Source organism: Lytechinus variegatus, chromosome 12 (assembly GCF_018143015.1).
Source record: "Lytechinus variegatus isolate NC3 chromosome 12, Lvar_3.0, whole genome shotgun sequence".
NCBI classification, from domain to species: domain Eukaryota; kingdom Metazoa; phylum Echinodermata; class Echinoidea; order Temnopleuroida; family Toxopneustidae; genus Lytechinus; species Lytechinus variegatus.
Window position 1 is genome coordinate 12,121,671 of NC_054751.1, and position 10,950 is coordinate 12,132,620.

At 35.6% G+C, this 10,950-nt stretch overlaps 1 protein-coding gene across 1 annotated transcript; it reads left to right on the plus strand.

Moving 5' to 3' along the window:
- The first annotated feature begins 348 nt into the window (after positions 1–348).
- Positions 349–10,950, plus strand: LOC121425415 (E3 ubiquitin-protein transferase MAEA-like). The gene is made up of 10 exons (XM_041621460.1): positions 349–528; positions 1,843–1,920; positions 2,944–3,051; positions 3,779–3,982; positions 4,616–4,738; positions 6,855–7,031; positions 7,788–7,921; positions 8,233–8,357; positions 9,280–9,344; positions 9,926–10,950. The coding sequence occupies exons 1-10, from the start codon at positions 490–492 to the stop codon at positions 10,025–10,027; spliced, it is 1,155 nt and encodes a 384-aa protein (XP_041477394.1). The 5' UTR covers positions 349–489; the 3' UTR covers positions 10,028–10,950.

Consider the following 10,950-nt stretch of genomic DNA (forward strand, 5'->3'; position numbering starts at 1 on the left):
AAAAGAAAAGAAAAATCCAAAAAGCTATACCTTTCTTCCCTTCGCTTTCCTTTTCCCCTCTCTTTTTTCCCTTTCTTTTTTTTTTGGGGGGGGAGGCGACTGCCCCCCTGGCTATACGCGCCTGCATGGCCAATTAAGGCGCCCGGCCTTTACCGGTCAATCCCCCCGGGCCTCGTCCACCCGCCCCCCCCCCCTTCAGCTTGCTCTTCGTGTTCATACCTTTTACAAAGGCCTTTAGGATGAAAATTATGATGTAAAACTGCAGGACAACCATCCCCCCCCCCCCTCCCCCGTGAAAACACGAAGTCAATTGGGGAAGAGTTACCTCCCGCCCTTAAATTATCTGCCGTGCTGGAACCAAGCCCTCCGCCGCGCTCCGGGCGTACGTACGGTACGGGTGCCGAATTGGCGCTAGCTAGTAGCCGATCGATCCGGCCTGCTGGAGCAGTCGAGGATGTCGAACCGGTAGGCCTACGAGAATTCGAGAAAATGGCTGACATTTGCACCCTGGAACACGCGACATTGAAGGTAGAATAACTCTTTCTGTCTGTGTTTAGCTATAATTAACTGCTTAAAATTATATCAGTAGCATGCTTATAGTTTCTGTAATTGATAACGATAACTTTCAAGGTATTTTGAGTTGAAAATACGATGAAAATAGATTGAGTGCTTCTGGAAGTTCGTCTTGGATTCCCGGCTTGTATTTTCTCGGCAGCAAAAATTGTAAACACTCATCTATACTGACTGCATGTGATACTGATACGAGTAGTAATGGTGACACGATTGATTTTTTGGAGAGTTGATTATCCTATGACTCTCATAAACACCGAGGCATAAGGATGTGGGGTTGGGTGTCTAACCTTAGCAATAGCAATCTACAGACAGTTTTGAAGCCCCTTCTCTTTTTTTTGCCTTTGCGAGTTTGCCATTGCACAAATATTGTGTTCAGACACTGACAGTCACTATTTTGGAAGCCTTATTTTTTGTGTTTGGATTACAATAAAAATATTAACTCAATTTCAATAGTTGTAATCATCTTCTATTTTGTTCTCTATAATATTTCCTAACATTTTGTACTAAAAATTGACAAAACTTTGCTTGTAAATTTCTCCAAATGACTCTAAATCATCACTCAGTCAGGACACACAAAAAATAACCTGTCCGGACACATACACAACAACTGGTAGGATGGCCGTTGGGTGTCTGGACACTTATATTTTTGAAGCCGTCTCTTTTGTCTTTGGATTACACAAAAAATATGAATTCAATAGTTGATATCATCTTCTATTTTGTTCTCTAAAATATTTCCGAACATTTTGTATTAAAAACTGATGAAACTTCAAGTTGTATTCTTCCAATAAATGACTTTCTAAAATCGACCGGACACACAAGTTGTCTGGACACACAACAACTAGGTATATTATACAAATAATGCATGCAGCCGAGTTCGTTAGTGGAAATGCAGAGCACACGAGGTTTCTTTAGATAGATGCCGCACTGTGCACGAGCCGCTTGCGGCGAGTGCCTAGTGTGCATCATCTGAAGAAACCGAGCTTTCTCTGCATGTAAACTTGCGTATCTTTTCTTAGAATCACGCAGGTCTGCGTATGCGCAGACAAGTCAAGGGGCACTGCACAGACTTATGGCATCTTACCATCGTATGGTGCCCCAAGTCAGCTGCTCAGGTGACTTCAAAACAATGAGGGATGGCCTACAGAGGTGAAAATTAAAGTGCCAAGGGGAATCTGTACTAGACATTTCTCAAGAAAGCAAGTAAGGCATTGTTTCATGCATGTATTATAAATTATACTTATTCCATTAATCTATGTTCAATCCTTATAGGTTCCTTATGAGAACCTGAACAAGAATTTCAGGAACTGTCAGAAGGTCATCGATAGAGAAGTTGCACATGTTATGCAGGTAAGACTTCTAGTCCATCAATCAAGTCATTGATTACAGGAGGTACAATTTTATTTCTCAAATTTGATTTGCAGTTTGGGGAGTCAGGGAAATGTTTATAAGTTCTACATTACTGGTCTTATTTTGAAAATGGATACACAAAACATACATGAAGATCAATGAAAAAAAAGCATATCAGTAAAAATGAAGCTAATATTTTTATTGTTTGAATTTGAAGTTTCAAAATAATACTGAAGAAAAAAAAACCCTTCATCAATCCTTGAATGATTACATGATAAATGATTTGAAATTCTACTAAGGGATGCATTATGAATGAGATCAACAAGAAAAGTAGTGTTACATGTTTAATTCAGACCTGACTTAAACATAAATGCCAGTTGTTGTAATAATTAGAAACAAGTTGGAACAGAATCCAATAAAATGACAACCAAGGTATGTATGAATTTAAAAAATGTGCCTTTGATTCTGGAAGACAATGTGTAATTGCTAAGAAATGACAAAACAACAGGACGGGGGGGGGGGGCATGATGACCCCGTCCACGATTCGCGCGATCATTCTGGATGGGACAAAGTTAGTGCCGCAAAATTTAATGACTTTTTCTTTCAAGTCTCCTGCAACTTATGAGACCTTTTTCGTGACATAAGAGTATAGCATCGCGATACCACTTGACTTTTTTCATGACAATGTAATGTTGAAATGGTTCATTTGATGAAATTCATGAGCTGAAATTGAAATTCACGAAAGGATATTTCCATTCTAATTGGTCTGCTTAACTAATTTGTGGCTATTAATTTAGTTATTTAAAAAGATGGAAAAAAAAAGGATAAATAGGGCTTTTGCAATTTTTCTTTGTGAAACCTATTTATTAGAGCTCAAAGATGATGTTCAGGAAAAAAAAATTCTTACATGACTTTGGGTGATAAATATGAATGCATTACATGTCCTTAAAATAACTACCGGTATTGCCAGTTTGAATAATGTGATAATCATATTTTTCATGTCCGTTTATATTTGTGATACAGGTTACTAATGACTTGGAGAAATGTCTAGATGGGAAAGAACCTACTGTCGGGTCTGTAGTAACCCTTCTTGATTCAGTTGTGGACAAGCTGTCGGTCCTTAAGAGAAAGGTAAAGAAATCTCATAGTTTTGTGCATTCATTTAGAACTATCAGGTCAAGGGCACAAAATGACATCTTCTTATTCATTTACAACCGTAGAGTATAGAGTTGCGAAAGGCTGAAAACCATGCAGAAATTTCCACGAAAAGTTTCGGGAATTTTCACTCACTGGGAAGTTGGAGATTTTCTGGATTTTTTTTCACACATACTGCTGAGTTGTGTTCCTTGTCTTGCTGTTTGAGCATAATGTTTGCCTTGAACGTTGTTGAAAAAGCATGATTTAGCAACATTTACCCAGCTTATTCTTTCTTTTTCCTGTATATGTATCAGAAAATACCTCTTGAAAATTACAAATATTTCTGAGAAATTCCTGAAAAATGCCCAACATTCTCAGCAAGATGTGTCTATTCCCATGGAAAGCTTCCAGTGCATAAATAAATCAATTTTCAACCCTAATTGCCCCCCAACCCCCGCAAAAGAAACTAAAATAGAACAAAAGGACACTTTAGGTTTGTTTCTTGGTGCACTCCCCCCAATCAGTTATATCGGGAGGAGAGACCTGCGGGTAATAGTGATTCAAATAATTATAATGATAATGAAGTATTGCAGAAATTATGCATAGATATGAAGCTATAGGCCAAAAAATACATGTCTCTTTCATGAATTGTGACATTTTATTATAAAAGGACCAATGTATCATGTTAACCCCTGACATTGTTTGTCATATTTATTTCCAGGCTGCGGAGGCTATAGCACTGGAGGAAGAGAGCGCCCAGGCCTGTAAGAAACGACTTGCCCACCTAAAGGAACATGATACCACAACGGGTAGTTCCCTCTCACAATGGAAGAAGAAGAGGATAGATAGAATGTTGGTTGAATACTTCCTCAGGGCAGGGTACTATGAGACTGCTGTAAAGCTAGCAAGACATTCTCAAATTGAGGTACATTGAGCATATTTACAAATTTTCTTGTGACATAACGAAGAAACATACAAGGAAATAACCCTAAACTGTTTGCATGTAGTGAATTAAAAGCACTTTTCTACGTAATAAGATTCGTCTTTCACTGCCTATCAGGAAGAGAGCAAATTAAAAAAGATTGAAAATAAGCCCAAACTAAATTATGGACAAGTGATATCAAAGAATAGATTTTGAGTCTTAGATTGAAAATCCTGAAAAAATTCCAACTGATCATTACAGTAGAAGCCATTTGCTTATGTTACATTTAGGTTTTTGTAGTCATTTATAGATTATTTCCTGTTTGAAAAGTGATAAAAGTTTTTTTTTTCTACTAGGAAAGGATTTTAAGCTGTCCTATACTTGGGTAAAAGCAAGAAAGTGCCATGATGACAAAAAATTAGTCTTAGATGTGTTTATATGTTGTATATTGAATTCTTCCTCATGATCTTGCTATATGCCAGTTAACCATCATGCTGATAAAATGACAAACACATATTTCTCTGTTACAGGAAATCACACATTTGTTACATGATTTCTTTTCACCAATGTAGGGAAGTTTTATATTGCCATTTTTCATTCCATTTTTAAAATTTCTTGTATTCTCCTATCCTCTAGGATCTGACAAATATAGACCTGTTTCTAGTTTCTAAAGAAGTTGAAGAATCTCTAATCAGACGGGAAACAGCGCCTTGTTTACAATGGTGTCATAACAACAAAACCAAGCTAAGAAGAATAAAGGTAAACTTTGAAATTATCAGAATCAAAGCTTAACTCATGCAGTTGCAGACATTGATTTCTTGAGATGCCTATTAAATAAAAAAATCTTGTTTCAGAAAGGTTTGTAAAATTACCCACAACTTTTTTGTGCACTGGTGGATCTTGTTCTGTCAAATCAGCTATGTTTGGATTATTTAATAGAGAGGGTAACCACAAACAGCTTCATGAAATGGCCCCATGGTGAATTCACATAAGTGTTACTTGCCAAAATCATTAAAAGCTAAAGTTGAAAAATTATCATTCTAAAGATGATCAACACAGATATACACATGTTAGGCAGTGTATTTTTGCATTTGGAAAAATAATCAACACGTAATAGGAATGCCATACTTATTTTTGCCCATTTCTCAGCAATCAAAGATTTCTATCAGAATTATTTGGAACATATTATATTTATACATGCAGACACTTATTTTATTGGATTCATTAGAAATCTTTTTGATACAGTTACCTCAACTAGCATTTATGTTTATTTGACCACATGAAGCAGATTGTAATGTATAGGATGTTCGGTGATTGTGTAGGAACAATGCATTGTTTTTGTCTCACCTTCGAAGCAGAGTGAGACTATAGGCGCTGCTTTTGCGACGGCGGCGGCGTCAACATCAAATCTTAACCTGAGGTTAAGTTTTTGAAATGACATCATAACTTAGAAAGTATATGGACCTAGTTCATGAAACTTGGCCATAAGGTTAATCAAGTATTACTGAACATCCTATTAAAGTTTCATGTCACATGACCAAGGTCAAAGGTCATTTAGGGTCAATGAACTTAACCATGTTGGAGGAATCAACATTGAAATCTTAACCTGAGGTTAAGTTTTTGAAATGTCATCATAACTTAGAAAATATATGGACCTAGTTCATGAAACTTGGACATAAGGTTAATCAAGAATCACTGAACATCCTGCATGAGTTTCACGTCACATGATCAAGGTCAAAGGTCATTTAGGGTCAATGAACTTTGGCGAATTGGGGATATCTGTTGAATTCCCATCATAACTTTGAAAGTTTATGGATCTGATTCATGAAACTTGGACATAATAGTAATCAAGCATCACTGAATATTTTGTGCAAGTTTCAGGTCTCATGATTGAGGTCAAAGGTCATTTAGGGTCAATGAACTTTGGCAGAATCGGGGGTATCTGTTGAATTACCATCATAACTTTGAAAGTTTATTAGTCTAGTTCATTAAACTTGGACATATGAGTAATCAAATATCACTGAACATCCTGTGCGCGTTTCAGGTCACATGACCAAGGTCAAAGGTCAATGAACTTTGGCCGAATTGGGTGTATCTGTTGAATTACCATCAAAACTTTGAAAGTTTATGGATCTGATTCATGAAACTTGTACATAAGAGTAATCAAGTATCACTGAACATCCTGTGCGAGTTTCAGGTCACATGATCAAGGTCAAAGGTCATGTACGGTCAATGAACTTTGGCCATGTTGGGGTTTTTTGTTGAATAACCATCATATCTCTGTAAGTTTATTGGTCTAGTTCATAAAAAGTGGACATAAGAGTAACCATGTAATACTGAACATCTTGTGCGAGTTAGAGTAGTATTCAAAGTCAGCACTGCTGCTATATTGAACCGCGTGATGCAGGTGAGACGGCCAGAGGCATTCCACTTGTTCATCCTATACACAGAAATACAGATCATGTGATTTTGTGCAATGCTGCAGAGAGCACAGAGAGATTGTGCAGTGGCTTTGCTATCGCTTTACAATTTGCTTTGGCCTAATGTCTTCCTGAAATTGCATACACTGTATGGTTAATCCAGCCCTCATTACACTGTCTTGTTTTAAATTGTGTAATTCCATGTGTAATATAAAGTTTGACAGCTATTTCAAACTTTACACTGTACAAAATTGTAAGCTACAGTGCCTCTTAGGGGCCAATAAAATCATATAAAACTGAGTCTAAACCTGTTTCCGGCATGTATCAAGGCTTTGTAGAAGATAAGATAGATTAATGGGCTCAGGTGATTATTTATATGCTAAATGAGACCAAGTTATAATTGAATTCATTTATTTTTCAACTAAACACAGGATTTTCTATTCTATTTCTTCCAGAGCACATTAGAAGTCAACCTACGTACGCAAGAGTTCATAGAATTGATCCGATGTGATTTCCGTGTGGAGGCAGTCAGGCATGCTAGAAAATACTTTGGTTCTCTTGATGGTGAACAGATTAAGAAGATAATGGTTCTTCTGGCGTTTCCTTCTAATCCAAACATATCAGAATATAAAGTGAGTCAGAGTCATCGTTAAAATCCTATACGGTAAAGGATTGAACTGAAATTTACGGTTACTGTCGGGAAGTAAAAGTAAATTTGTCTTGACCTTTCATGTGAAAAAATTATCATTCGATGATACCATACTCTCTAGAAATCAGTGGAAAGTTGAAAAATTCTGTAACATACCATCTTGTTTGGGCTCAGCTAATTAATTGTACCATTTTATGGGATGGCAATCATTTATTGTTGAAATCAGGAAATTTCGGGCAAGAGTGGGGAGATGATAAACAGACCTGTATTTAGGCAAGGAGAAGAAAATATGTAAAAATGACATAACATCTGTTGGCTGCTAAACTTTATTTGATTCTCTTGATTTAGAACCATCTTTTAGTAGATAAACATTTTGGGTATCAAATTTTCCATGGAAGACGATGGCAAATCAAAATAAAATAAATGGTTTGCTTACATTTTTGCTTGGAATATTTTGCTCACACCCAGTAAATAGAGACCATTTGCTTGATAGAGTATGTACAGTATATTACGCCATTAACTGTTTAAAAAATCTGAATGCTGATTAATCCAACACTTTTGTAAATACTTGAAATTTTATTCAACATTATTCTCTGTTTCAAAGGACGTGAAACATATTAACCACTTGCTGGTAGAAAACACACCTAATTTTCCAACTGTGATCCTTTCATCTAAGAAAAACAACAAACATTTAATTTGATGAATCATTTGTCGTATTTTATCACTTTTTTATGTCTAGGAACTGTTCGATGACCTACGATGGCAAAAACTAGTTAGTCAGTTCCGTGAGGAGAACTATAAGCTCTTCCAGTTCAACACAACACCAGTACTAACGTTGACACTAGAGGCTGGTCTGGCAGCAATGAAAACACCGTATCCTTAATGATAAAAATTAATGTCTATGATTGATAATCCTGCCTGATCAACATTAAATGTCATATCCGCAACCAAAATATCACTATTTGTTTTTCCTTCCAATGTTTTTAGTAATGCAATTAATGATGTCTCATTGTTTTTTTTCATTACAATATATGTAATTTTTTATGTACTATTTTAAACAATGGTCATTTAATTAAATTCTTTTATTTCAATTTCATTTTGAGATCATTGCCATGGTTGATATTCATATGAGGTTTAATGACTTTGAAGATGTTATTGTACTCCTTGACCTTATTGTTGTTTAGACAATGCTACACAGACCATGCTAAGAATGCTGATTGCCCTGTATGTAGCAAGAACTTGAATGAATTAGCTAAGAGCTTACCATTTGCTCACTGTGCACAATCAAGACTAGTCTGTTCAATATCAGGTATGGCTATGTAATGCTTTCTTACATCCTTTCAATATTTTGTTCTTTCCATTCCATTCTATTCTTAATTCCCTTCATATCTCCTCTGTCTTCGTATAGCAGCTATTCTCATTGTGCGTTCATAAGTCTAACCTGACATTAAGTTAGTCTAGATAAAAGTAAAAAATCAGAGATACTAAAGGTTTGTAAAGAAATAATATAATTATAACATCCAGCTATGTAAAATATTTGAATCCCTACATCAAAAATGTCTTTAAAAGTAACCACATATCTTAGATTAAAAACAATTCTAATTAATTTATTTGAAACAATTTGGGGGGAACGATAGATAGGGAATTCAACCAAAAAAAATAATAATAATGAGTCAACCCACTTGATGTGCAATAAATGTGTTCCGATTGGATCATCAAAGGGGGGGGGGGTGTTAATGGTAATAGTGATGAAAGACTAATGCAATGGGGATCCCCTTACAGGCCCTGTAGCAAAATAAACCACACATCTTCTTATGGAAAGCATTACCTTCTATTTGAATTTGTTTGTATTATGATAGGAACAAGCAATGAATCATTGCACACATAATTATTGATGTTCTAAGAGAGAAGGGGGGGGGGACATGAAAATGTATGAGATTATTCTATAAAAACTGATAGAGACACATTGCATTAAAAATCACCGCAGAAAACTTTTGTAAACGTATGTTTTTTGAAAGTCAGAATGTTTAACATTGTCATAAATATAACCACATTGTTCCAAAAATATAGCGTCAAACAAAATAATGAATATTATGATACCTTTATACGGGATGTATGTTTATATTGTATATTTAATATTCATATTTATAAAGGATAAATGTATGTTTATGTATTTGTAGATTGGAATACTATAACATTGAATGATTTATTTTGCTAATTACTATTCACAGGTCAAGTAATGAATGAACATAACCCACCTATGATGCTACCAAATGGCTATGTTTATGGTGAAAAGGTATGATAAGTGTCTAAATATTCAGTTAGGTAGGGGGGGGGGGGTGATATACCATAGGCATGACAGGGGGGGTGTCCAAAAAGTTTATATAATAAGTAGTCCTAGAATTACTAAATAGTTACGAAGGGTGCAATTTTGGTATTTTGCCCTGGCCTGCATGTTTTGAAGAGGGCACAAGTCTATCATTTACCTTTTGTACTGCTTTTCCTTGATAAGCCATTGTAAATGTCTATCATTGTAGAAAGATACCCAAATACATGATCAATGACACTATTCGAATTTAATGATACATTTGAAAAAAAAAATTCAGGTTGATTTTTATAACACCTGAATCTGTTGGACCTTCAAAGCCAATATAACGTATCTGCTATATTTTATATGACAAAATAAAAATTAAAATGATTCAAATGTGCAATTGTGCAATTGTTTTCAAAAAGTACCAGTGCTGGGTCTGATTGTATGCATTGAAATGCTGTATGTATTTTTTGTTCTTCTTAAAAAGTGTTCTTGTTGCATTAGCATGAAAATTTAATCCTACCACCAATTGAAGAATTTTTTCCTTTTCATCTTATCCTATACAGTCACTCCTGACCTTTGCTGCTGAAAACAACGGTCGAATTATATGTCCCAAGACCAAGAAAGTCTATTCCATGGATGAACTGGAGAAAGTATTTATCATGTAAACACATCTCCTGGCTGACAGAGTTAGATAGATAGGTCGCTATTTTGTGTCCCCGTTTATTATTGCCAAGGCTGCATTTTGTATTTTAAAAAGTCTTGGTACAGAGATAAGTATTTTTATTGCAAGGTTATAAAAGATTTGTGGTCATGTGACAGAAGTTATGGGGCTGAGAGTATCCACAGAGTTTGTTCAATGTGCTAGATTAAACCTTGTTATGCTATGGTGAGACAAGCTCAGCAACATTTTTCTTAGTGTTCAGATACGATGAGACACAACACTTTTGGGCATTACATTCTTCATGTCCTGTAGCTGCGCTTGACAAACTCATGATATCACAATCCTTTTTGTCTTGATGCCACAAGCCTTGTTTAATATTATAACAAGATATTTACAATGCCATGAGTATTTTTTTATGTCTTCAATTTGTAAGGAAAAGCTGCATAACTTTAGGAAACATGAGTGATGCTGAGATAAACAATATTAGGGTTGCTCTGCGATAAAACGATGTTGCATAGGCAAGATATTTCTTATAACCAATTGACTTTGTACACAATACTGCTGAAGTTTGTTGCTGAGCTTTGTCACACCATGGCATCATTTCATGAAGACTTGTTATAATAACAAATGCATAAATTTACCATCAGCCAATCAGACTAGATGATTTCAGTAGCTTTTAACTGTTATTGCAATTAACAAGGTTTATGAAACTGGCCCTAATGTGTGAATGAGGCTTATTACAGTTATGCTAAGTGTATTTGTATGAAAAATACTTCACTGTGGTTGGGACTAAAGAACAAAGAAGCTAGTCTTCAGGCTTTTTCCTGATTTTAGGCCCTGATAATACCATTTCAGGGGAGTGTTTCATCAACATTTTCATCTGACAAGTTGTCAGATCTGACATCTTTCTCTGATGTTGATTGGCTG